Raw genomic sequence first — 27505 nt, 5'->3', positions numbered from 1 at the left:
CTAGCAGGCTCCGGCCCATCTGAAACCTCCCTCATAAACCATGCGCTGGAAATTCTGATTCAACGAGCCTGGATCTCTAATGCAAAAAACACACCCATCAAAACACACACACACACACACACACACACACACACACGCCGGGGGGAACTCAACCGTGCGTTTAATCAAAGTCCTGTCAGTCTGACCTCGAATGGGAGACACTCACAGACACTCTCGACGAAAAAGAAAAGTTTTCATCACAGACTAGTACAGACTACAGAGTACAGTAGAGCAGACAGACACTGAGCCGCTTTGGCAGAGGACAAACAGTTTGACAAATGTCACACGTGGGAGATTTCATAAACCTTCCCTACGTACCCTGCGTACAACAACAATAATCATAATAACATTTGATCTCATTTCTTGTTCTGTGCTGAAAATCTACTGTATGTACAATTTAAGGGATAAATGCAATTATTATTGGCCAGACCTGGTGCAGATAAAAAAATAAGTCTTCGCAAAATAAATATAGCTCAATCTTTTAAAACGGTTTTCGTGCAGTTGGCTGCAAGACATTTCCTTCCTTCATTTTATTGCACAATAACTTCACAGTTTCCCCAGTTCGAGAGGCAAACAGATGAAGGAATTTCCATTTGGTTCTTCGACTGCCGCCATCTTGTTGCTCACAGTCCGTTCTTCACCAGTTCATGGAGTCCTTGTTTGTCTATGACCAGCGTGGGGCGGAACTCCCGGCCCTTCACCAATCCCTCCAATCCCTGTAAAGACAGAATTAGTAAAGGTCTCTGATGCTCATGCTCAACTTGGCAACAATTTGAAACTTTGAACGCATAAGAAACTGCAGAGGCTGGTTTCATACCTCTCCCCCATAGGAGACAAGTGGTGAGATCTCACATTTGATTGGTAGGTCTGTGCCATCCTTCAAGCTGTGGATATGGATTACACAGACAAACTGAGTTAACCACCCTGTAGATGCTAACACGGCTAGAGAAGAGATCACTGACATGTAGCAGGTGTTTGTAGCAGTCCTTTAACTAAGATTCTGGCCATACAAATACTGAAGAGCATGTCTATGTGACATTGGCCAGAGTACTAACGTAACAATACAAATCAACTATCTTCTTCTGTGAACATCTATCCAGCTATACAAACCCAGGACTATTTTACAACTTATTTCATAATCTAAGATCTAAAGCCTTTGTCTGAATCGAGCCCTGCAGTAATGCTAGCTACACTTGTGCTGAATAACATTATTACAGAAATCATTTCATAATTTACTGTTAAAATAGACATACATCACACAGTACATTTAAATCTATCCTCTATTTTTCAAAGAATGATTATTTTATTGCAAGGTTTTAAAATAATACATTCTTCCCTTGGAAGTTAATCACAGGTTTAAAGAGAAGAGGAGAGAGGAACACAGACATGGCGAAAAACGGACATTTGATTCGGAGGCGCACCATAACCAAGAATTTGCGCAAAAATGAGCCATCGTCTCCCCGATTGCTTGGCATGCCTGATAACCCCACATGCAGAGCAGTCTGTCTGTTAGTTAGCGACAGGGGACCGATCCCAGCGAGAGCCAGCTGGCATTCGGGCCATGGACACTGCCCAGCACCAGCACCACCACCCTGGCCAGGTCAAGGGACCTTCCCATGTCCTCTGGGCCGTGTTCTGTGACGGCTAGGTTAGCTGCAGGGTCTGACTGTGAGCGGGGGGGAGAAAAAAAGCGGAAGCCCCACCACCATGCACTATATGAAAAAAAATAAACACTGGGAATAGTTACTTCTGGGTGACACCGGGTGAAACACTCCCTGCAGGTCCGTGTCTAGAAATATTACACAGGAGATAACATGAGTACAAAAAAAAGATGGTGTACAGAATGTGGCCTAACAAACCTCTTTGGTGTTTTTACATGACACTGGTTGTGGAAGTAACAACAAAAGAAAAACAAAACATAAACAGTATTGGGATGCTCTTCATTTTGGGTGGCTGTGTGCCCAGAGTACCTTGATTCACAACAACACAGTTGATTCATTTAATACATGGTGAGTTTAAGAAAATGTATACTTGGGAGGTTGGCCTGAATAAAAAGGTGCAATATCCGCATAAACAGTATGTGAGTATGTCTGAATACATCATCCTGACCAATATTTTTGATTCAATTGCAGAGTTGTAATCGGGAGAGTTGGGAGAATTCAGTATAGACGTTTTGAAGTCAGGCTGATTACGTTGAGCTCAAAAATAGGCACGATATCGCTCTCGATAAAGCTGATAAAGTTCTTTGCTGCGTCTGGGCAAAATAGGCACGATATCGCTCTCGATAAAGCTGATAAAAGTTCTTTGCTGCGCCCTCCAGCAGCCTGGCCGGGCTGTGCAATCTCACTCCCCATGGCCCTTCGCCACAGCCCTGGTAATCACGCAGTAACAGTTATGATGAACTGTCGTGCAAGCTCATATGAGATGGCTACAAACCCTTACTAAATATTTTAGATGGCCGGCTGCGGTATGGTTTTAGCAGCCCCTGAATTTCCCCCTAAAATAGGAGTAGGCTTTAGCACCATAAAACAGTGATTTATCTTAAGAATAAAAGAAGAATAAAAAGCTTCACTCCAAAAATGCATTAAAGCCTTCAAAAGCAAAGGGAAAATGTGCATAGCCTACTTGGGAGAATACACACTCTGATGCTGGCTTGTCATTGTTGGCATTTGGTAGCAGGCAGCTACATGTAGCTACAAGACACTATTCAAATGGATCATGAAGGCAACAAAGGGGATAAGGCCCTGGAGGAGATGAGTCTTCAAGCCATCATTTGTTTCTCCTGAAACCTATTAAAGTATATGATGCATCGCATTTGCGGATTAGGGATATTTCACTTACATGGGCAGCTAGCTAGGTTAGCCACCAGGCTACCATTGTTCATGTTTAACAGTAAAGAAAAACATCAAGCTAGCAACAGGTACATGCTTCCATTGCCTGCAACAGGTTGATTATTACTATATCTTAGTATACTCATCTTGCAAAGCATTAGGTCAAGAGCAAAGTAGGAGTGGTGAGAACTGTAAAGACTCATTACACTCATATGCTACCTATGTGCATTTTGAGGACAGTTTTTAGTTCAGTTAGCTTGCCTAAATGTACATTCATACTTCTAACAAGCCCATATGTACCCATACATTGGGTCACACCCACTCACTCCCACTCCCCATTTGTGCTTGAAATCTCCCTGTGATGTTTTGTGTCCCACTCCGCCCCTGACTTAATAAGCGTGCAAGACATACTGTAAAATAAATATGTGCTGAGTGTTTCCCTTCATGGGAATTTAGTATGCATTCACATTCACTCATGCGTCTTGTGTGTGTGTGTGTGTGTGTGTGTGTGTGTGTGTGTGTGTGTGTGTGTGTGTGTGTGTGTGTGTGTGTGTGTGTGTGTGTGTGTGTGTGTGTGTGTGTGTGTGTGTGTGTGTGTGTATGTCTGCACCTGGGGATTGCGGGGACTCGCGTGCCATTCTCGTCGATGAAATGCCCGCCGGCGTTGAGCACCCATCGGTGATGGAGCGACATCAGGGAGTGGCGCGCTGTGGTGGGGTTGTCCTTCCCGTCCTGGCTGTCGGCGTTCTTCAGGGGCGAGAACTCGTCCTCCCGCAGGACCTCGTACACCACAAACGTCCTGTGAAGGCATACCAGACGGTCAGCGAGAGGAGGTATTCCGACAGTCCACTTCCTACAAATTACCACTGCTAGCATGCGGCCGGTCACTCTCGGCAGTAACTCACAGCAGGCCCAGACTTAATGGTCAAAATGTTCCTGAACCAAATGTGCAAAGCCTACAGTTACGGCCCTAAATGAAAGGCCCTAAAAGTTTTAGACAAATCTGTCTGCTTGCTTGTTTACTAAACAAGTCTAGAGACACCATGTGTTCTGTGGTCAGTGCTTTTTGTGCTTCATTGTGAGCGTGCAGGACCTCCAGCATGCTCTATCAGTCCAGATCTAGTTAACAGAACATCCGAGTGGCTGATGTGGGTCTGCTCTTTGAACTTGGACGGCTGTTGAGTTTCAATACTGAATGATCCTTATCTGATTGCACTTGAATGAAATGGCTCCAAAAAATAATTAAATTCTTGACGTCAGTGCGGAGCCACCGGAGGAGGAATCTGTCTGCAAGATGCCTTGGAGTTCTATGAAGGCTTCCCAATAGCGGCATGACTCCAGCCTGACGTAATGGCTCCCGGTGGTAACGGAATGTCTATGAGCCCCTTAACTAGAGCCAGGGCACTGAAGGGCAGTGAGCCGCAATGGCTGTTACGCTGAACTCTGTTGGGCTCGGCCATAAGACCATAAGACAGGAGAGGAGGGCTGGTCGGCTCTGTCAGAAAGGAAATGTGTGTGTGCATCTCTGTGTGTCTGTCTGTGTGTGTGTGTATGGACACGAGCAGTCTCCATGGACAGTGGGCACATGCGCTTCAGTACTGTATGTTTGTATACGACAGTGTAAGGGTGTGTAGAGGGGTGGGACTAGCATTGTGGACCTGCTGTTTGGACAGTTTTGTGTGTTCTGTGATGTGTGTGTGTGTGTCTCTGTGAGTGTGTGTGTGTGTGTGTATGCAGCACATATGATAAAAACAGGACTGGAAAAAAATTGCTTCACTCACTTGGCAAACTGGAAGATGTCAAAGACAAATTTTTCCATTTTAATCCCGTTGGGTTTGTCGGGTTTGATTAGCTGCCCTTGTGTGTCCACATAGGGGATTTTCTTCTGGGCCACGTGGTGCTGAAGCTGAGGCTCATGGATACTGGGGAAGGGATGTGAAGATGGACAGAATCAAAAGGGAGAAGAGGGAACCAGACAGACAGACAGACAGACAGACAGACAGATACAGGAAAAGACAGGATATAAAAATGGAACATGTATTTTTTTCATGTTGCTCTCATAAAACTTAGAATGAGAAAGATGGGGAGAGAGAGAGAGAGAGAGAGAGAGAGAGAGGGAGAGGGAGAGAGAGAGAAGCAAAGGAGAGACTGGCAAAGACATCATGCATTTAAAATACCAATGTCCAGACATACACAAATTACAGACGTTCTCTTTTTTCTTACTTCACCTTATATTCTGGGTACCAGTCATTTCTACCTTTCCGACAATTTCCAACATAGCATAGCTCCTTAGATATGGAAATCTTCACTGTTTGTAGGTACAGTGCCTAGCAACCATTTACCAAATACCTGCTCCAATCTGGATTCAATGTACTGTACCCAGAAGGCCATCTTTGGGGGGTGGGAGGACGATAAAAATCATACTAAGAATAGCCCACGTGGAGCTGTCATAAGAATAAAGCCCTGCTTCAGTCCTGACTGACTGATAGTTTTTACATGGCATTATACAGCACAGGGGCCTGTTTCTCTCCATTACAAGATCGCCATTGTGCCTTCTTGGCTCTCTCTTTAGAGACATTTCTGGACTCTCACAACGTTTTCGATTTTCCAGTATGCATTTCGAAATAATAAATAAATAATAAATAATAGATAATAATACATAATATTAGACAATGTGGTCTGACAAGTTGGACTATGACAGGATTCACTTTGAATTACTGCTCATTGACCGGACCCGTCGGTTTATGAGTGAGTGAGTGAGTGAGTGAGTGAGGGCGAGACAGCCCTGACCAATGTCGCGCATGAGTCACTCTCTGTCTGTCGGAGTGCGGGGAAGGGGGGTGTGACTCACTTGACGATGTCTCTCAGGAACGCCAGGCTGAAGAAGTGATTGGCCACGTTGCCGGCGTTGAACATCAGCCGCCCGTCGGTGCTCCGCCGCTGCGCCGTTGCCAGGGTGATCTCGCTGTATTCCACCACCTGGTAGCGGCCGTCCACTTTGCAGACCACGCCCACAGCCTCCGTCGGATTGGTCTTCTCCACGACCTGTGAGTGATGTCACAAGACGAGAGGCCATTGGGGTCTCGTAAAAATAAATGGAAGTCCGTCTGCATTGGGTTATTTATAAACAGGCCACAACTCCAGCCGGGGCCTTGATGTCAGTGTCAGAAATGGTTTTGGCAAAAAACCTGGATGTCATTCCATTTCATGCGCACTGCAACATTTTCGTGCTCAAAATTCCACAATTGGTTAAGATGTGGGACACAGCTTATTTGCACCAATCAGTAATGGTCATGCCATGTAGAAGGAAAACACACTGCCCCACGCTCCATCTCCCATGTTAATTTAAAACAGGAACCGGCATTACACGGACAGAGAGGGGGGAAAAAGGGCCCAGCATCCATCTGCGAGTTACAAATTACAAAGTTCACTGGGTGCATTTCATGCAGCGTTTATACGTCCTCCCTCGCTCCTCGATGTCTCGATCCTCACTGATCTACATAAAGAATGATGGGGGGGAAACAATGGGATAGTCTATCCAGTGTTAGTTATAGATCAGTGGGAACGCCCCTCGAGGATCGAGCATCGAGGATCGATGAGGCATGTTGAGAGGCACCCATTGTTGATGATGGGTTGGTGTAGGGGAGGAGGCTTCGAGCTGGAAGCCACATTAGCTGTATACTTTACAATTTACAATGGGGAGGGTGGGCCTGGCCTTTCATCCCGTTAGCCCCTCTCCACCACAGATTCCCCCGAGTCACGAAGGAATTGTTTCTCTACCATTTCGCCTCGGACTCCATGGCAAGAGCCTGACTGAGAAGTGTCCAGACATGATTTGGGAAAGGTATTTTCTCTTGATTGCGCAGACCAAAAGCCTGCGTGTCTTGAACGCAGGACTGACTTGTTGCATGATGATGCGGGTGATGGGCTGCCGTTATTTCCTGGGTATTTCTGGATTAGTCATTGGTCGGCCGCCATACGGGAATGACGAATGCTTTCAAGGCCACATCACAAGATTCTTGGGAGAGTGCCCAAACTCTTTTTCAAATAATTTATTCCCCTTGCCAGGTCTTTCCCTCACCCCTCTACTTTTAAGAAAAAGGGAGTTCTATATAACATATCTATATATAAACTAATCATAACACTCATACATATACATATATAACCTACATATAACATACCTATATTCTTGGCAGGCGATTCTGTGGCATTTCCTTAACATCTGACAGGGCAAAGCGTATTGCCAAGAAAATAAATGACTTTGACAGCTTTAAATCAGGGGAGACATTTTCCTGGTCTTATTTTACGTTTGCTATAAAGTTGATGGGCAAAAATGACCAAGAAATACTTGGCACCAATCAGGTGGAACCAGAACACTAAAATATGTGTTTCGTAGGCCAAAGTAGTGCTGCCGAACATCTTTGCCTCGTTTGGGAGCTCATGAGTGCGCAGTTGCACAAACCTGCTCTGCGAACCGGGGTTCGGGGGAAAGGCGAGTAATTACCAACTGGGACGGACGGCGCGTGAAGGAATGTCCACAGATGTGAAGAAAATGCAGACTAATGACATCTAATTGAAGCTTATACTCCAAGCCTCATCGTAGCCACTGGACTGAATCCCGCCCGTCCCAGAGATGGGGGCAAACAGTTCTGCTGTCTCCACGGACCCCGGAGAAGGTCTCGGAGCGGACATAACAGTTGTGTGTACTGTGCTGCACGGCTAGAGGCTTACTAAGGCCATATGCTTGAATTTCCCCTTGGGGATCAATAAAGTATCTATCTATCTATCTATCTATCTATCATATGCAGTAGGACATATCGGTATGCAAGGACCTGATATGAAACCGTGTGCATTTCAAGAAATATAAAGGAAACGGATCGAATGGAGGACAGTTTTATCAGTTTCTTTGGCATGAACTTCTATGCTTCAATGTACCAAGTTACTCTCTCTCTCCCTCTTCAAAACTATAAGGACAAACCCTGCTGATTTGATGCCAAAGGTATATCAAGGCCAATAAAACAAGTGCATGGTGACATGGAAAATACTGTACCTGTGAAACAACCCTAAAAAACAAGCATACTACAACTTTGTTAGTACAGAATTATTTAAATATCTGAGAAAAGCACTTGTGTACACCAAGGTCTGATATCATTAAAGGTTCATGTTGAACCACTCCCAATAAAACCTTCTGTATATGGTCACCCTTTGAGCCTTGAACCATTGCTCCCGGTAAAGTCTATTATCGCCACCCTTCATACTGTACTGAGCTGCTTGCTGATAAATTACATTGCCTCGAAAACCCCAGCAATGTTTCAATTAAATGAGCGATAAAACTACTGTACACACTGTCAAAATGTGTCCACTTTCATGCCCAAAAACCTAAGATGCAGTGTTATTATTAGAAAAGTTGGTAGTACATACTGTAAAGAACATAATGTTCACCTTCTCTTCCTAACTTTGGACTGGACTACACATTAGTCTCCTTTTCAAAAGCAATATCACCACCAAGTGGTGAGCTATAGTAAGTGCAGATTTGACAATGGTGTTGATGTTTGCTGTTTGTTAATCAGCTCCCTGTAAAGCACTCTTGACCTCTTGACTGAAATTGCCTTCACATGAAGCCACATCAGAAAGTAATCCAAGCTTTTTACTGCTTTATGGTTAAATAAGAAGACAGTTTAATTTACTCTAGATGGTTAACAGTTAACTTTACACATCTGAATGGATGGTGTCAAAAACTGACATGAGGTATGACATAATACTTGAAAACTATACCCTATCCATACCTTCTCTTAAACTCTCAAAAACCATGGTAACACCCAGAGGCCCGCAGTAAAAGGTCACCCACACGAACCTTTGCTCCGCAGTCAGCTCCCTTTAATGCACAAAAGCCAACAAAGGCTGGGTCAGCCACCTTCACCAGGATGTTGTCCACGCAGTATACGTGAATACAGCTGATACCTCTCCTCTCCATGTCCTCTATAATCTTCTGTGTGCCCAGGGCCCTGTACAGCCCTCCGTTGCCATCTAGAAACAGAGAGACATATTTTATCCAAGGGAAACTGTACACCTAAAACACAAGGGATACACTGTACAGTGATACCTGAATACGAGGACACATCCAAGGAGCAGGCTTCCTCCTTGTCTGATTGAGTGCATACGTGAAGAAGATTAAGGTAGTAAAAAATTACAGACCTACCATAAAGCTACTAAAAATGCAGGGCTCACTGATCTGGTTGTGTTATCAAGTCTGATAGCACATTGCAAAGGCAAAGTATAAAAAATCAACAACAGCCATTTCAGATTTTTAATGAACTGAAACGGCCTAAGAAGCCAAAAATTTATTCTTTGATGCAAATTGGGTCAGTCCATTTTAGCGCCTTCTACTCCGAAGACTTGGAAAGGAGACATGCTAATTGGGTGCGTTTCAAACACACTCTAAAGGCTTTAATGTGGGACAGTGGTAGTGTAGTGGCTAAGAAGCTGGGCTAGCATGCAGAAGCCTTAAAAATAGTGGGTTCAACTCTCAGCTTCCACCACTGAATCCTTGAGCAATTAAGGCACTTAATGCCGATTTGCTCTGGGGTGAATGGCCCTTATAATATAGTTGACATAAGTCGGTTTAGACAAAAGTGTCTGTTAAATGAATAAATGCAAATTACAAAAATGTATAGTTCTGATCTTTAATTATTATTGGCTGAATCACATTTAATGCAGTTGTATAATCCAACACGACGCATTTCATTCTATATTACTGTGCTGCGGCTGGCCCACCTTGATACAAGAGTTGCCATTCAAAGATATATTTATTGGCAGAAGAATGATTATCTATACATAAATCATTACATTTCTTGTTGCTGTGCCTTTATATTCTGCAATCTTGCCAGATATGTGTGCTAACATTTTAGAAAAGCTACTGTATAAGCCTAGCTTTGTTTAGCAGGACACGTATCGTACATGCCATACAGTAGGTTACACTGATTATAGAACAGCTAATGGGTGTGCCTTGCCTAAAAACACCCCTTAGCTGTTCTACATTACATTTCTATCCATCGTTCCATTTCTGTTCATGCAAAACATGCATGCACAACTAAATGGGGCAGAAAGCACCATAGAACAGCATGGAGCAATGCTCTCTACGAAAATATCAAGTTTAGTTGGTAAATGGGAAAACTCTGTTTAACTTACATGTAACTTTTGAGGCTTTTTGCTTAAGTAATGGATGCCATGCTTACCTGGAGCCATTGAGAGTTTTCCCTTACTCTCCAGGATAATTTTCCCATTGTAATCCATAGCGGGAAGCATGCCTTGCTGGAAGAATACAACATCACCTTGGCTTAGGCCAAAGTAGTTGTGTTTTGAGAAGTACTCTTTGGTTGACTCCATCGTTCTCCCACTGGTCATAATGTACCTAAAGGATAATTTATTGATTAATAATGTGTATGTTATTGATAGTATTGTATGACCATATTAGCCTTACAAGTTATAATGTCTACAACATGTTGTCGTTGAATAGATACTACATGGTTCAACAATCTGTCAAATATTCCTGACCTTCAAAGCCATGCTTACTAGTTACTCGGTCACATATTCTACCTTTTGTGTTCATTTTATTCAAGCTTCAAGCCAACACCCCACATACAAAGAATGGTTTGGCCTAAGGTCACATAAGTAAAAAGGGTTTGTCATTCATTTTCTGCCTCTGCAAAGAGCAGCTAATGACTTGGTAATGAAAACCTTAAACACCCTCCAGCAACAGGGCCAGCAATTGACTAGGAGAAAATTCAATGAAATGAGTATACTAAATGAGGTTAATCGCCAACCTGGCACAGAAAACATGGTTTAGTATTTATGCCAGTGTTTCCTGTGCAGCTCTCTCAAGGAGAACATGCGTCTTGATTATGCAGGTATGCAAATAATTCATTTCCAATAAACTATGACACAAACATTCCTAATTTGTCATCATGCAAAGAATGAGTGTAGACAACAGAGGCATGTGGCCCTGATAAAAACCTGCGTCAAGTTGATTTAATGACATGCAATTCTTTTGTGTTACGTTACGGAGGAATACTTTGAGCTCTGGGAAAATAAAACCAAAACTTCCTGGATGGGACTAGGCTGCAACAGAGACAACATAATAACCCAATAGAACAAGATGAGCCCTAATAAAAATGTCCATTCAGCAATTACACAGTTAGTTTATACAAGCCCAGCTATTAAATGCAACAGTGTCTGGCGAGAGTTATCTAAGCTAATTCATCTAGTGATACAACCTTGCTTGGACACCACCTTATGTATTGGGTAAGAGGGCACACTCACTGGGCCAGACAGTCAGTGTAGCGGCAGCTTACCAGGGGATGCAGCACTTAGCGTTGTTCTGCTGCTCGGCGAGCTGCTGGAGCTTCAGGATGCGCTCAGCCTGGATCTGAAAGAGGGTTTTGTGTGAGGGCAGCCCGACATCGTACATGCCTTTGGGGTAGGAGACGCCGAGCCGGGTCCCCTGCCCGCCAGCCAGCAGAAGAACAGCAACTTTGTTCTGGGCAATGCAGCGGAGTCCTGAGAGAGAGAGAGAGAGAGAGAGAGAGAGAGAGAGGGAACAAGCAGAAAGAAAATAAAAGGTTATAAAATCAGACAGTTACAAAAAAATCCCAATCATTTATTGCTTTTAAAGTGTTGCTTTTTTCAGGCTTTGTTTTCTATGGTAACCCCTTATCCCTTTCCCAATAGTGAAAGTAAATAATTGCGTAGAACTGTTTTGTCGTTGACTATGAGTCCATTATTAAGTTCAAATAATGATGTGCTATGCTAGTCACAAACAGGTTTTAGTCAAGCAAGGTTTAGTGGAATCCATGTGTTCCATACACAGGCCTGCACACAGATTCCTTCAAATGCACCGCTGACTATCAAAATACTGATGCACGTAGGAATTGTAAAGCTAAGACCACTGAAACAGGTACAGCCTGCCCTGCACCTCCAGTTCTCTGGCCCTAATTTCACAGGTCAACGCCTTTAGCCACTTAACAGCAAATGAGAGCAAAGGGTTCATTATCCCAATTATATCTACTTTGGCAGAGCTGCCCCGTTGGAGGCCAAGAGTGGGATACTTTTCAATTTCTTTACGTCTTCTTTATGTCTTAAACTGGTGTGAGCTTCAATGAGACATCAAAGGGTCATGTGTGATGCATGCCACACAGCCACAGATAATCATTTCACTGTAATTAATACATTTTCATTGTATGAGCCATTCATTGCTGATGGTGTTAAAACGCTGTAAACTGCCAACTTAAAAGGTCAGTCTCATGAACATGATATCCAAGACTAAAAGAAAATGACGTTGATGAAAATCTACACTGAAAAAAGACCTCTTAGTCTAGAACTGTGTTTAATCTGTCTGGGAAACCGGCCCAAAATGTCCAGTACTAATTCAAATAATGTCATATTAAACAGTTATTTTCTAAAAAAAAGAAAGCTTCCACACAATCATTAAAACAACTACTGATCATTACAACAGCAAAACTGTAGCTAGGCGTTGCCTTTCACTGTCTGCGTATGAAAACTGAATCAGGCATGACACAATGCTGTATGACCTCATAACCGAGGGTGTAGTAGACCAGTCTTGCGTCAAGGGCCTAAATAAAACCAGATGGTTCTACACCCCCTCCATCCCCTCAGCCTCCCACCCAACAGTCCTTCTCTGCTTCGGCCTCATGACTGGACCTCCAGGGCATCAAGCCAACAAGAGGACCCCCACTTACTGGTTTCAACATAGCAAAGCCCTCATACTGTATTACTTGCTCAAGGCAGGATCTGATCCTGAAACAATGCTGGTTTTCATTCTGTGTTTATGGAAGCTAATGACAACTAAGCTGTGCTATCTGTGTCACACTAGCAGTGTCTTTTGCAAACTATGAGGATGGAGGAAATTGCATTAACACTATCTTGGAAGTGAGCTGTATAACATTTGGAGAGAGTTTATGTCCTTATGAGTGAGTAGAAAAAGAGGACCAATAACTACTTCCTGAACACTTGCTCCCCTCATTGCCAGTAAGAAGCAATAAAATCTGATTTTATTGATCTGACTTCTTGGTTACGGTTCTGTTTCATGTACAAAATGGGACTGACTGACACTTACCCTCTTTCTCCCAATCTTTGAGAGAATCCCGATCACGAGTCACACTCCCAAGGACTTCCCTAGGCACCGGCTCCATTCGACTGTCAACTTTCTCTTGTTTAGTTTGGCTGGACGTCTCCATGGCGCTCTTAAAGAAGCCATTGATCTCCTTGAAGTTCATGCCCTCCAGATCCTGGCTCATCTCAGCCTGTTCCTCAGGACTGAGCTCATTCCAAAACTGCAAGAGGTGGGACTGCCCAGCCTCAGCCAGTCGTTCTCTCAATCCGTCCATTCTTATTATGGTCAGACAAACGCTCTCAAATGCTGGAGGGAGAAAAGAAACAGGTGAAAGTAGGTTACCTTGTGAACACCTGGTTTACTGCTGGCTTAGGCTAAACCATTATATTCTACCCTGTCATTACACAGCTAATTCAGGGTTGTCTTTGTCCATATTATATCTAAAACATCAGCTCTCCCCCTAGGACCTGTCTGATCACTGAACTGACCAGCCTACAAAAGTCAATTACTCAAAACTTCACTAGCATTTCAGCATTGACATGTGTTAGATCTAGTATGCCTAATCAAGTTTGTAGTTTTCAGATTTAAAAACGTTACTCTTGTTGCTGTTAATTGTGAACCCTGCTGATAACCGTCAGACTTTATCTCAGTTATGAATGACTAGAAATGAGTGTGGTGCTGGCACTGATACTGTACAACAGGGTTTGCTAGTCTAGCTACAAGCTAAACCACTGTACATTTATGAATGACAGCCTGTCAGTGCAGCCAACGAAGAAACACGTCACACGTTGAGTGTCCACTACTAAACAGCAGCATTTCCACCACAAATACACTACAAGTGTTTAGTGAACGAGTGTGAAGTTATGAGCTTAGCAAAGACACAAGCATACTGGTTCACATAAACAAGAAACCAGACGGTGATCTAGCTAGCCCGTTAACAAGCAAACTATGCTTTTTCAACAAGTACCTTCTCTGGAGTTGTAGGTTAATATGAATCTGACATATTCTTACCTTACAAGTCTTGATGCTTCTGTTGCTCTGCCACTCTGGCCGGACACATTCGCAGTGATAAGTGCACCGCCCCTAGCTCCACCTCTTAGCTCCGTCACTTGGACGTGGCAGTCATTTAAACCGGGAACACCCTTCAAGAAAACTACACCCCAAGAGATAAGGATAGCCCTAATCAAAACATTGCAGATACAGACTGAGTACGATAAATGTTAAAATGAGAAGATAATGCAAACACAGAATTGCCAGCTAACCGACCTACTGTTACAATCAACTAAATGGCAGCATATAGCCTACATGATCCCTGCCTTGATGCTGACAGGCACGCAAAACCTTCCAAAATGCTATCATAAATGACAGCGTTTGACATGACACTACGGTCTGTCTGTCTGTGTGCAAAAAAAAGAAAGAAAGAAAAAAAACCTCCAGTAGGACCCGGAAGTAGTTATTGATACACATAACTTAAGGGTCACTTCCGGTAAAATGGCGGGCTAAACAAACGATAAAGCACTCGATCTCTAATCGAGTAGTTTTTAAAAAGTATTATGTGCAAGAAAACACAATGGCAGAAAGCGTACTGTCATTGTTAAAGATCTGTGATCTGTCAGGGGCGGAACATATCGCATTTAGCTCCACTATGCATTATATCTTGAGGTGGAATACCTCTATCTAACTTACTAAAATTAGCCGGCGAACAGGCTAGGCTAACTGAGCTAATTTACGCAGCAGGATTGTGAAGCCAAGCGCAAAGTATTTTTTGACTATCCTGTTTGAACTTGTGGGGTTAGACTGGCATAGCAGAAGAGCATGGCGCTGTCAGTGGTTATTTGGCATCGAATGTCAGAAATATCTGAAGCAACTGAAAGGAACTCCAGTGTGTAAAAAACTTGTCGCTCGTTAACCGGATAGTATTTGTGTTGACATTAGCTAGCAAGCAGGTGTACTCGTCTCGTCTAGCCAATTTATATATCTTGCTACAAGGTAAAGGTATTTGACCTCATGGCTTGCAGTTCTGAGTCGAGTGGGAAACTGCCCTCGGATGTCAGTACGGCAGCCATAATGGCACCTCCACCGGCAACAGTGGAGCAGACCATGACGCCGGTGTTGTTCGAGATATTTGGAGAAATGTGGAATGTACAGGCTCGGCTAGGTCAGGGTGTCTCAGCCTCTGTTTACCGCGTGAGCTCTGGTCGATCGAGCACAGCAGCTGTCAAGGAGTTCCAGGCGGACGCACAGGGTGGGGATTACGGGTACCACAAAGAAAGATCCGTGCTTGAAGACATTCAGGGACATAAGAATATAGGTACGATATGCCTTTGCCACAATGGTAATTGCGTCGACATTTTCTCACGTGATATGCTAACACATACCCATAGTATCTATAACTATGGATCAGGCTAATGCACTTGAAGTCCTTGTCAACGTTGCATTATTTAACGAGTTAAAGCAAAATCGCTGATCAAATTGGAAAACAGAGTACAGACTGAAATACTGTTGTCAACTAGCTGCGACTTATGACAGGAGCATAACTGTGGTGATCATGTCTTGAGACATCAAGAGAGTGTGTTTGACTCAGCACATACTGGGCATGCAATACATTTAGTTTGTACATGAGTCTCGACTACAGACACGTTCCTGTCTGCTACACCCACGGATAGGTTTACCAGGCCTTAGATTAGGTGTTTTGTAGATGGATAGATACTTTATTTATCCCAAAGGAATTGTAGGTAGGACAGAATATCAAATTATCAGAGGATATAAATCAAGCTGAAATGCGTGCATTGATTGAACCATAACTTACTTTACAGGGGGTTCCCTTGCATTACCACTTCTCACATTCAACTTTTCAATTTCATACATGTTTTGCATGCATAGCTGACAGTGCTTCAAGCACTTTTAAAACACGTAATGGTGTGATCATTTGAGTTCAGCTCACTATATTGGAGCTCAGTTTCTTACTGTCTAAATGCCTAGATGAAACCTCTGCAATTTAAACCAACGGTTTCTGCTCCACAGTGACCCTGTATGGGGTGTTCACCAATCACAGTGCGGCCGGAGTGCCCACGCGTTGCCTCCTGCTGGAGCTGCTGGACGTGAGCGTGTCCGAGCTGCTACTGCGTGCCTCCAACCAGGGTCACTCCATGTGGCTCATCCAGCACTGCGCCCGCAACGTGCTCGAGGCCCTGGCGTTCCTGCACCGCGAGGGCTATGTGCACGCCGATCTCAAGCCCCGCAACGTGCTGTGGAGTGCCGAGGACGAGTGCTTCAAGCTCATCGACTTTGGCCTCAGCTACAAAGAGGGACATCAGGTAAGCTTAAGTGTGTGTGTTTTATATGCCAGTTTGATGATGCACAAGCGCCTACCGCCAAATGTGTTAAGTTATAAATCTATTTCAGAATGGTATTTTGCTGGAGGTTTTAACTTATTTCCCTTTACTGTACATCTACCCCTGATTAGCTCAATATGGCGCTTTACTCCTTTCCCCCCCGATAATCAGTTTGTATTCTGCTGGGAAATTAATTACATTAACTGATTTGGAACTTCTTGTCAGTCTTCCAGCTTTTATCTAACACTGCTCTCTGTGCTCACCTTCACACAGGATGTGAAGTACATCCAGACGGATGGTTACCGGGCCCCTGAGGCAGAGCAGCAGAACTCTCTGGCCCAGGCCGGCCTCGAGGGGGACGGCGGGTGCACGGCTGCCATCGACCTGTGGAGCCTGGGGATCATCCTCCTGGAGCTGTACTCGGGCATCAAGCTGAAGGAGACGGTCCGATCTCAGGAATGGAAGGTCAGTAGGAGGACTGGCAACAGTCATCGATAGCCTGCACCAGCAGCACGTCTTGCTGGCTCAGATATGCTCAACATTCATTGATTCTAATTTTATAGCTCATTTATGAATCAAATTATCTGTTGTATTTTTTTTTTAGGACAACAACGCTGTGATAGTCGATCATATCTTCACCAGTAATAGCATGGTCTACCCTGCCATCCCAGTATATCATCTCAGAGACCTTATTAAGAGGTATGCCATTACAGTTGTAAAATGAGATTATTTTGTGATAATATATTGTATTGTAATATTTACAGTATAGTGTGTTCTCACGGTTTGACATATTGACATTTGGTGCATATATTTTGGAGACAGATACAGCTGTTGCATTTTCTAAATTATGACTAATGTGTCACCTGGTCTTCCCAGCATGCTCCACACAGACCCAAAACTCCGAAGCACAGCTGAGGCTGCCCTCATCAGCCCCTTCTTCAGCATTCCCTTTGGTTGGTATAAAATACTACATGCACTACAGTATATGCATTCTACATCTGTAAGGCTTGTGGTGTATATCACTTTTCTAGCTGTTTTTTCCTATTCAATATTTGTTTGGGATAGTTGTATGCCTTTAGTGGCACAGCTAAGAAGTGGCTGAACGTTCTGTAGGGCTATGCTCTTATGTAATCGCAGAGATGAATTGAAAAAGTGAAAAATGAAAAAAATACCCTCACACTGTTTCTGCTGCCCCCGGAGTGAATTTATTGCACAACGTTTCGACCAGTGTTGGTCTTCCTCAGGTGTGCAATAAATTCACTTCAGGAGCAGTAGCAACAGTGTGCGGGTAGTTATTTATTTATTTATTTCATTTTTTCCCGGATTTTCTATTTTACCCTGCACATGCAATAAGTTGGGTGTGTGTGCACTCTCTGCTTAAGTTATGTTTAAGTTACTTAACAGAACTTATATGTCTGGTTTCAGTGTGATTTCAAAATACATTGTTGTCAGGCATATAGTTTGGATATTTAATAGATATATATTTTTTTATATATAGGCAAAAGATTACCTAATATTGAATGTTGTCTACGTTGGGGCAGATCAGATTAATTAGTTAGTCCTCATGTGCTCTGTCTGCAGCTCCTCACATAGAGGATCTGGTTCTGCTGCCCACTCCTGTCCTGAGGCTTCTCAATGTGATTGATGACAGTCACCTGTACAACGAGGACGAGTATGAAGGTGAGTGCGTATTTTCTTCATGAGTCATTTTAGAGGGTAACATTCACGGTATAACACTTGAGATTGCACACATACTGTATGAGGTCTGTGTGCCTCAGTATGTAATTGTGTTGGACAATTGTATTCTTTATTAATTAGAAGTGCAAAAATGTCACAGGTGTCACACATTTTTCAGACTTTGTTACTCTCAAGTCAAAAACGACACCAGTTCAATACAGCGTATTAGCAACCACATTTCCACATCTGGACATTTTGTAATATCTTTCAAATGCAATGTTTTTGTTTATTTATTTATTTATTTAAGCATAATTAGAATGGAATTCATAATTTGATCGGAAATGGCTTGTATTGGAATCACAGGCCAAATATCAAACATATTTATAAAGATAGCTGAACTGGTCGGTCTTATTTAGCAGAGGAAATACCCAGATATGCATCAAACTTGGCCTAAGCATACCAACAAAATCATTATACAATTTAATCACAATGACCTTTTTGCATTCCAAGGTCTTGTTTTTTGCTGTATTTATTTTATTTTCATTTGTGCAGCTGAGGTTACAACAAATGTTTCGGCCACATGGCCTTTCTCAGTGTTATACACTGTCTCTCAACATCCTAATAATTAATAGTTGTAAAATCTAACCTAACCAATTGTTTTGGTCAAATAGTGTCTGGACACACACAACATATTCTATAAATAGTCCAGTATATACAATTATGCAACTCACTTAAAGGTGCATTCAGTGATGGTGCAAGTCCATAGCATTTTTTAAGCACATTCACCAATCATCTCCTCACAATCCACTAGCTGCCCATTCTGTGAGTACCGTGTAAAGAAATACTGGTCTCTGTGGGCAGTCCAAGCTCTGAATACTGAAAAACAAAGTAGGGGTAGCCTGTCCTCCAAACAACAATTAAACCCTGTGAAGAGTTATCTGGGAATACTGAAAGAAGGGATGAGCTGCAGTACCCCCCTGGTGTGCTTTGCTTCATCCTTGCATACAGATGAATAATACAGTATCCACGATATTCTGCAGCCAACAATGGGGGTCGCCATGACACCGAGACGGTTTTCTATTTCCGGCGAAGCTGCATTGTATCTGTTTTAACGTGACGGTTTACGGTGCTTAACATATCATAACGCATATAAAAGTAAACTTTTCTATTTTATATCGGTTATATATGATGTAGTATATACATGCTGAGGGCAGAATTGTCAACATTTCGAAAGAAATCTAAGTTGAGGCATAATCTAGTTAGCTACGGAGAACGCACATGTTAACAGAATGAACGGAAGTTGAAAACAGTATCGTAACCATCGCAACGATACATATTTCCGGGTTAAGGAATGAGGTGGATACTGTAGGTTGTTTTGGAAAAAAGCATCTGCTAATATTATTCAAATGTGAAAATAAACAAATTCAGCGTTTGCTGATTGCACCTGTGACTTGCTTGATTTAGATGATGTTGGCATAAAGAACACAGTTGTTTCAGAATGACAATTTTCCAGGAGCCAAGTTTTTTTTTTCTATTCTTCAATAGAAGTATATTAGATTTAAAAAAAAAAAAAGTCCAACAACGACATTTCAAGGTTTCCATTTCAGCTTTTTGAAGCAAAATACGTGCCTTTGGGAACTATCCTGTAATGGAAATAGAATCTATCTATTTTCAAACCCCACGGAAGATACATGACTTTAATGTTTTGGGAGGGTGATGTACAGTATGCATTAAGTCAGTGTTACTCAAGTTGTGTTTTATTATCATAAAAATGGGCTTCAAAGAATCTTCTTTATCATGTAAAATAATAATAAAACAATAAAACAAATCTGTATCTCAGTCTTTTGCACTGTGAAGTGTCACTGAAATATGTTCACACATTTGCTGTTATCAGACATCATTGAGGACATGAAAGAGGAATGCCAGAAGTATGGCTCTGTCGTCTCACTGTTAATCCCAAAAGAAAACCCAGGCAAAGGCCAGGTAAGGCATAGCCTCTTTTGACGTCATTCCATGTTTTCATCTGGATTGTGAATACTGTAAAATTGTGGTTGTTGTTTGTTTTGTTACTCAGGTGTTCGTCGAGTACGCAAACGCCGGAGACTCCAAAGAGGCCCAGAGGCTACTGACGGGCAGGACGTTCGACGGCAAGTTTGTGGTGGCCACTTTCTACCCCCTGAGCGCTTACAAGAGAGGCTATCTGTACCAGACCGTCCAGTAAGGTCACCGACACCATTGCGCCATCGTCTCTTCCCAGAATATTCATAATGTCGTGGCCCAGATGTACGAGTGCATCCAAATCCATAACATACCACCTCAGCCGGGCCAGTGGCCTCCTACTCACTCCTTAAATGCTGTTTTTACTGGATAGTGTCCAAACTTGCGCTGACCAACAATGTGAAGTGAAACAACAGCGGCTTTATAATTATATTCATGTAGCAACCATGGATAAGTGGTTCACAAATGTGCATACTTCTTGTTAACCTAGTGTGGTTTATACGTCATGGTTTTGCAAAACCAAAGCAGGAAGTGCTTACAAATAATATTAACCTACATTTATGCATAGAGAGAATATGAAAATGGCCTACAGTACGTTATCTTGTTGTGGGTGTATAGACTATGCATACTGGTTGAGCGAGTGCTTGCTTCAATCATTTCTGGTTTAAAACCACTAAAAATCTCGTCTTCACACTGGATGGCCCAGAAATATGTAGGTTTCGGTATTCCATGCATCACTTACTGGCCCTGTGTGTTTAGGCTGGTCTAAGTGAAGCGTGGGTCTACTTTGCACTGTGTTTTGCTAGTGGCCTTTGTCTGTGTGCCGATCAAACTTACATGTAGGCCACAATGGGCAAAACTGGCCACTGTTATTCTATTCAGTACCAAGAGCACAAACACTGCTAATCACAGCCTGGAGTCTGGAGAAAATAACTATTTGTCATGTTGAATCGTTCAGTAAAGTGTGGGAGATCATGAGGTTGTCTCATTTATATTCAAAAGCCACAACAGATGTGTCTAGAAATCCAAACAGGAAATATTATGTTACCAAATAATTCCCATCATTTTGAAAGACAAAAAAGGATTCCAAAGGTACCATTTCAAAACTGACCAAATTCAGTAATATTATTTCCCCTTAAATGCTTTCTGTTACACACTTTTTTTCCCAGCTATCATTTCATTTCTGCTCAGCTTTTTGAGATGACTCTGTGAAATGTTACCTCAGTGTTTTAATATTCCGGATAATTCTCTCATTTGCCTGTATGCAGCAATGAGTGTTTTTTTCCCCCTGAATCAAATTTTCAGTAATGATGTGATTAGTAAACAACAAATCAGTAGTTTGAGGTACATTATATTAGACGTACACAGACGAAAACAAAGGGCTTGGCAGCGTTTTGCATTTAGGTGAAGGCCAGAACATGTTGTTTTCTTTGGCCAGATATCTTAGTTGTCGTTTCTGATGACTAACTGCTTTCAGTTGTGTTACAACATTTTCAGGGTTAAATATGTGTATAAAAATGTGTATTGAAGTGCTATTAGATAGTCACGTGTGTTGTGTGTATTTTCACAGTCTGAAAAGCATTAAGGCTGCATGACACAGGCTGCAGGCTTGCCTTGATTGAACCAGAGAACACAGAGCTTTGTTGAAATGGCGTGTGTGTGTGTTTGTGCATGTTTCACAGATGTCGACTTGTGGGTCAGTCTAAACATCTGTATGCCTCGAAACGTAGCCATAATCAGAATTGTCAGTTTGAAGAAACATGCTTGGAACATCAAATAGGTTGTTGGTTGATTTCGATCCCTCGTGGTGACATGTTAGGCCTGTGAAGTACACAAACAGTGTGTAGCCATAGGGCCGGCTGATATTGAGTGGAATAATCTTGCCTGTCTCTCTCTCTCAGTTACTCATGCTCCTGCACTGACTCCGGAGAGGCTACTCTGGAGCTGAAGTGCCCTTGGCCTTTTTTGTGCGTGTGCTCTCTGCTGCGTGTTGTGTTGTGGTGTTTGGTGTTCTCATCATATTCGCGTGGTAGCAGATTTCTAATTATGCATTATTGGAGAACAAATGGAGGGTGTTGTTCTGAAATCGACTTGTTTGCTTGAGGAGCCACTGATCAAAGCACATCTTCATAAGCAAACTGATTAGCGCTCGTTGCGTAAGGGTCTACTCTATTATAATGTTGCTGTGTTCATCAGTGGAATACTTTGTTTAATCCCAGGGTACTTTAGTTTAGCTACACTACCAGTCAACATACACACACTGGTTGATATAACACACGGTTGTGAGTTGCAATACAAGGTCAACCTGGGTCTAATGTAGTATTAAGAGTTAGTATTTTCATTGCATAAAGTATATAGGCCTATGGAAAGGTGTTTTAATACTTGTATGAGTCTATATAGCCAAACCATGTATGTGTGGGAATCTCAGATGTGCAGTGTTGTCTTTACCTCTGATGGCTAGTGTGACAGAGTTCACAAAGTTATATTAATGGAATAAGACAAGATAGACCGGAAGATGTTGTTTAGGAAAGCTTCCACATTCTTTTTTGAATGCATCTGAACTGACAGTTGTGAGGCTTTGTTGTATCTTGTTCTTCTAAGCAACAGTTTCAAAACAGTGTCACTCCTTGATCCTTAGAAGAAGTGTTTACTCAAATGTATTGATATGTCCTTTTGGAGAACAGTCCCCTGGAAGCCCAAAGAAGACTATTATCCCCCCCCCCCCCCCCCTGTATTTTCCTGCCTTATCGTCCCTGTGAACCTTTGGGGAACAGAAGCATCAAAGCATCTCATGCGGCAGTATAGTATATTATCTCTCCGTGGAGTTCACGGTGAACTCAAGTTCCCCCGTCTTCGTTTTGCCGATCACAGAAGTCAACAAAACAAAACTCAACAAAAACTAACACACGGACAGCTGCTGTCGCCGCAGAATAACAATCAGGGATTTAAGTTGTGATTTGTTTACATGTATTCTTTGTTACGGCACTGACTTCCTTGATGGGGAATCTAGATTTTGAATGCAGGCTAGAGGCGAGCACCTTCTGAAGAAATGTCGTCCCGCATTATCATTAACTAGGCTGCGTGAGGCGGCACTGCGTCCTTGTTCGGTGTACTTTCAGCCGGAAGAAGCGATGCAAAAAAAAAAAAAATCCCCTGCCGTGAACCAGGAACTACAAGGGCAGGGCAAAGTGTGTTCAGTGGAAGAATGCAGTGGTGGTTTTACACCAAAGTGGCCAAACCGGCTCCTCTATGTTTTGTCATGCTTTGCATTTAGGCAGAGCCTGTTCTCCTACACTGCTCCACTATGCTATGTGGACAATCAGCCAGGGCAGGTGGATCCACACTGAATATAATTAAAAATGGAATGTGTGTGTGTGTGTGTGTGTGTGTGTGTGTGTGTGTGTGTGGGAGGGTGAAGAGAGGCATAATATTTAGATCATTGAAGGGCATGTGACTTGTTGGCATGGTATTTATGGTGTGTACCCGTGTATGGGTGATGAGCCATGGCATCTTTTTGCAACCAAGAAATTCAGTGACCCACACCTCTTTGCCTCGACAAGGGCGCCCCCTGTATGTCATGGCACAGACCGGTCCCCTGGATAGACTGGACAGAAGTCCCTCCTTTTGAGTCAACTGATCCTGTGAAGTGGGTCAAAGATGGCCCACTAGACTAAAACTGCACATTACCATTAAAACAAACTGTGAATTGATACAGAAACACCCACTGTAACGGTGAGCTGCTATTTAAAATGGGCAATAACAAACACTTGAATGCCTGTCATCTACACCACGGCTCTGCCACACTGTGCCCGCAGCCCTCCCAAGGCAGTACTCCGGTAGCCGCAGAGAGAGCATTTGAAACTGATTTCCTCAGATTTCTTCCGAGCCCCCACTGCTTATGTCAGTCTGATTTTCCTGCCTTACCCTGAGGCATCTCGGATGTCTCCCTCTATCCGCATATTTCCTCAAGGTTGAAGAAGCACAAAACTCTGCTCTTTAGTCTTACACAGCACTGAAGCCAAGGCCATCTCAGCCCAGCTTGGGGCCCTAGGCTAGCTGGCAGAGATGGACTCTTTTCTTTTGAACTCTCTGTCTCTCTCTTTCTCTCTCTCTCTCTCTCTCTCTGTGTCTCTCTCTCCCTCTCGGTGTGTCTCTCCCCCTCTCTCTCTATCTATCTCTATCTCTGTCTCCCTCCCTTCCTGGGCTGTGTTTCTTTAGCGCTGCCCAGTGGAATATCCTTGATGATAAACCCCACTGCCTTCACACAGTGCCAAGATCTCGTTTGGCCTGTGTCCCACACTAAGATGCCCTGGCTAACCCCCCTTGGTTCCAGCCCCCCCCGGGGGCGGTTGGCTCAGATCGCCGTGGAGCGTTCCTTCCTCCCCAGTTACCTGTTATGGTATTATTTATGGCAAGCCCACGGCGGAGTGTGGGTCCTGGGGCTATTGTTTGATGTGAAGCAGGCCTGTAACCTTTTGGACGCGGGCCTTTTGAAGTGGCGACTTCAGAAAATAGCCACTGTTGTTTGCCTACGTCCTGAATATTATCAGCGGGGGCCTAGCCCAGCCCGTGCTTGTCCCACAGGAAAAGGGCTGGGTGTGGTGGGCTCTCCGCCTATGCTAATATGCTGCCCTTCTGCAGACTTCTCACGCCTCAGTCAGCGCTCGGACCAAGAGACACCGAGCGCATTTTATCGCAAAGAACTTTCTTTGATATTGCAAAAAAACCCCACTTATGCACATATGCACACCATCACTGACCGGAAATCTTTAAGTTATGAAATGCTTGCAGTGATGCACATACACATGCACAGGCACGTACGCATGTTAAGGCACCGTCGTTTTGGAAGTTACAGCAGCGACTTGGCGAGAGATTTAAAGGGCGAGGGCGACCGTCCGCTTTATTAGCTAAACATTATTCTTTCCGGAGGAGATTAGGATCAGAACGAGGTCTTGGCTGCCTTCGGAAGGCCTGCAAATAAACAGAGACTGGAGCGTGTCAAAGAGCCCTAGAGCTGCGCCTGGGAACTGGAGGCCTTAGAGCCCGACGTCCCTCTCCTCGTCCCGCTCCTTCAGTGGTCAGTTCTCAAGTCCACTCTGGCCTCCGAAGCCCATTGTCATGCACACTTCAGTGAGCTGGATCCTGTCTGGGGGGAATATATATATATATATATATATATATATAATCCATCCTCATAAATAAAACTCAGGCACATAATGTGTATGAAAATGAGATGGCTGGCAGAGACCTTCCTCTCAGCGGAAGGGCTTCCATGCCGAGTAATGTGAACCGCGGGGCAGCTCCTTAATGAATACTCACAGATTAACAGTGAGAGCAATGCTGGAGTTAACCTGTTATCACAAATACCCCTCCACTTTGACACCGCCATCATTTCAGCCAGAATAGCGGTAGATGTTCCTTCCCTCACCTGTTAATGTAGCCCCCCCTGGAACTGTTTCTGAGCTTTGGAAGTTGGAAACAGTCAGACAGACAGTTGATTCATTCCCCCCCCCACCCCTCACCCCCCACCATCTGATGGTGTGTTTACCCCCCTTTTCACCAAGAGGTTGATTGAGGTTTGGATGTCAGCGGTGGTGATGAGGCTTGTGTGAAAAGTGGGACTTGATTGCTTGTGTTTGCTGGGCGAAAGGAGCTGTGTGGCTGTAGCAATCAGGCTGGCGAGAGTTCTCTGCTCGAGGGTTTGTGGCTGCGGGCGATCAGACGATGTGCGCTTCATGTGGAGTGGCCGCCGATGGCCCGCTGCCAGACGGTAATGGACGTGGGTTTTATATTAGCAGGGGCCTGTGCCGGGTCTCTCCGCCTGCTCTGAAAGCCACTCCATCTCCGTCCCGACAGGTACCTTCTTCTCTTTCTCTCTCTCTCTCTCTCGTGTGTGCGCTCTTTCTGTTCTTCCTCTCTTTTTTTTGCATTAGTCTGACAGCTTAGATCATCATACTGAACCCAGGTGCAGTATTCACAAGCGTCTGTGTCTGTGAGAGTCGTCTCAGTGAAAACCAGAACATGTGGTCTGGGGGATTGAAATGTGGTGAAAGTGATGCTTTCCCTGTCGCATATATACCAAAGACAATCAGGATTCTTCCCGTTGTCTTGCCTGTGCACAATTAACGGATCCCCGGTTTTAGACAGTGCACTTAAAGAAGGATGAGACGCGCTTAGAAGCTTAGCTTATTTGCGGTTCAAGTGCTTGAGGAAAGCAACAGCCGAAAGTGAATTAGAAGGTGGTTACAAGGGATGCTCAGGAGATGCTCATGAAGGCGGTGGGTGTGACGCAGAATCTTTGTTCTCGCTCAGTCAAGTCGAAGACCAGCGTCTGATTTATGACTCATTCTGCCGCACACTCCGTGTCTCCAGAAAGCCTCCTCCATGAATAATCAGTAGTATGTATCGCTTAGTGTGGACAGGCGTTAACTAAGTACAATGTGTATATGTGAAATGGGTAAAAATGTTGAAGTGATGACAGTTGAGGTGAAATATGGTATGTGCACACTTGAATGTAAATGTGATGTCAAGAGTGAGCTGAAGGGGGTTACCTATGGCACATAAACGAGCTGAGATAATGCTGCTTTTTGTTAGTGCTTGGATGAGTGTGCTGTTTATTGCATATTGCACAATAAAATATCAGCGTCTATATGATTGTTTCATAGTCTTTCTTTATTCATCTTTAACATACCCTTCGTGTGAAATGTGTACGTGTTTGTCATTTGTGAAGCATTTTTGGATCATGTTAAAAGTATTTTTGGGTTGTGTGAAAAGAGGCATACATTGTAGACATTGTGTAACCAATTTTCCTCATGACTGACCTATCTCAGGTTTAACTTGGATCACAGTAGTCTATTTTCAAATACCAAATGTGAGCGCATGACTGATCATTCTGTGTATGTGACTTTGTTCACCTGTAGGGGGCAGCAGTAGCACATCTTTTTTCCACGTGTATACTTCGATTTCCTTGACAAGGCTGGCACTGTTTTTCTAGGTAGGCCAGGCCAAATTACTGTTCTGAGAACAATTGTCCAGACCACACAGTCCCAGTTAAGTTTAGTAATGGTGTGCAATGGTAAGCAAATTAAACCAAAAAATAGCTAAAACATATTGAATGACCCTTGAATAGAGTAATAACATTTTATTTGTTCCTCATTGCCAAACGATTGTCTGTCAAAACTGATTGGATCTAAAGTTTTAGAAAATATTAACCTAATTCTTTTAGGAATTTTAAATACTTGGAATTTGGGTAAGAGCTTGCCTCTGGGAAATATCTTGATTATTGAGGTGACCAACCGCTTCAACAACACGTCAAAAGCACTCTCGCGTCCCCTGGGATGTGTTAAATAGAGACCTTCGGTGTGGTGCATTTTGGGCCATTGTGTTTACAGCAGGGGAGCTCACGTCATTTGTTCCCTCCATTCCTCCACCCGAGCTCCTGTCTGCAACGCTGACTTCCTGTGTTCCCCCCTGTGCCTCCACATCCGTGCCAGTTT

At 43.5% G+C, this 27505-nt stretch overlaps 2 protein-coding genes across 3 annotated transcripts; one reads left to right on the top strand and one right to left on the bottom strand.

The window, feature by feature from the left end:
• Window positions 1-143: 143 nt before the first annotated feature.
• Window positions 144-14394, bottom strand: uap1 (UDP-N-acetylglucosamine pyrophosphorylase 1). Of its 2 annotated transcripts, XM_062556235.1 has the most exons (12): window positions 14266-14394; window positions 14011-14152; window positions 13003-13305; window positions 11222-11426; window positions 10106-10281; window positions 8725-8897; window positions 5722-5915; window positions 4652-4792; window positions 3481-3669; window positions 1787-1828; window positions 857-923; window positions 144-755 (listed from the first exon to the last, which is right to left on the bottom strand). In XM_062556235.1, exons 3-12 carry the CDS (start codon window positions 13271-13273, stop codon window positions 663-665), a joined length of 1551 nt encoding a protein of 516 aa, XP_062412219.1. In that variant the 5' UTR covers window positions 13274-13305; window positions 14011-14152; window positions 14266-14394; the 3' UTR covers window positions 144-662. The 2 variants fall into 2 exon arrangements, with proteins under 2 accessions (XP_062412219.1, XP_062412220.1); XM_062556236.1 differs by lacking the exon at window positions 1787-1828 and having other exon boundaries at window positions 14011-14373.
• A 105-nt stretch (window positions 14395-14499) lies between these two features.
• Window positions 14500-26658, top strand: uhmk1 (U2AF homology motif (UHM) kinase 1). Its single transcript, XM_062555806.1, has 8 exons — window positions 14500-15310; window positions 16024-16316; window positions 16608-16799; window positions 16939-17033; window positions 17211-17287; window positions 17916-18014; window positions 19906-19994; window positions 20086-26658. The coding sequence occupies exons 1-8, from the start codon at window positions 15007-15009 to the stop codon at window positions 20230-20232; spliced, it is 1296 nt and encodes a 431-aa protein (XP_062411790.1). The 5' UTR covers window positions 14500-15006; the 3' UTR covers window positions 20233-26658.
• Window positions 26659-27505: the final 847 nt, after the last annotated feature.

This window comes from Sardina pilchardus, chromosome 15 (assembly GCF_963854185.1).
Source record: "Sardina pilchardus chromosome 15, fSarPil1.1, whole genome shotgun sequence".
NCBI classification, from domain to species: Eukaryota; Metazoa; Chordata; class Actinopteri; order Clupeiformes; family Clupeidae; genus Sardina; species Sardina pilchardus.
This window is presented reverse-complemented; position numbering and strand designations above follow the sequence as displayed.

Excerpts from the sequence above, each read along its gene's own strand:
- uhmk1 (XM_062555806.1), top strand. The coding sequence starts at position 15,007 with ATGGCTTGCAGTTCTGAGTCGAGTGGGAAACTGCCCTCGGATGTCAGT. Across the intron at positions 17,288-17,915 it reads CTTCTTCAGCATTCCCTTTG|CTCCTCACATAGAGGATCTG; the intron begins GTTGGTATAAAA and ends CTCTGTCTGCAG. Across the intron at positions 19,995-20,085 it reads AAAACCCAGGCAAAGGCCAG|GTGTTCGTCGAGTACGCAAA; the intron begins GTAAGGCATAGC and ends TTTGTTACTCAG.
- uap1 (XM_062556235.1), bottom strand. The coding sequence starts at position 13,273 with ATGGACGGATTGAGAGAACGACTGGCTGAGGCTGGGCAGTCCCACCTC. Across the intron at positions 11,427-13,002 it reads CAAAGATTGGGAGAAAGAGG|GACTCCGCTGCATTGCCCAG; the intron begins GTAAGTGTCAGT and ends TCTCTCTCTCAG. Across the intron at positions 1,829-3,480 it reads CGAGTCCCCGCAATCCCCAG|ACACGGACCTGCAGGGAGTG; the intron begins GTGCAGACATAC and ends TAATATTTCTAG.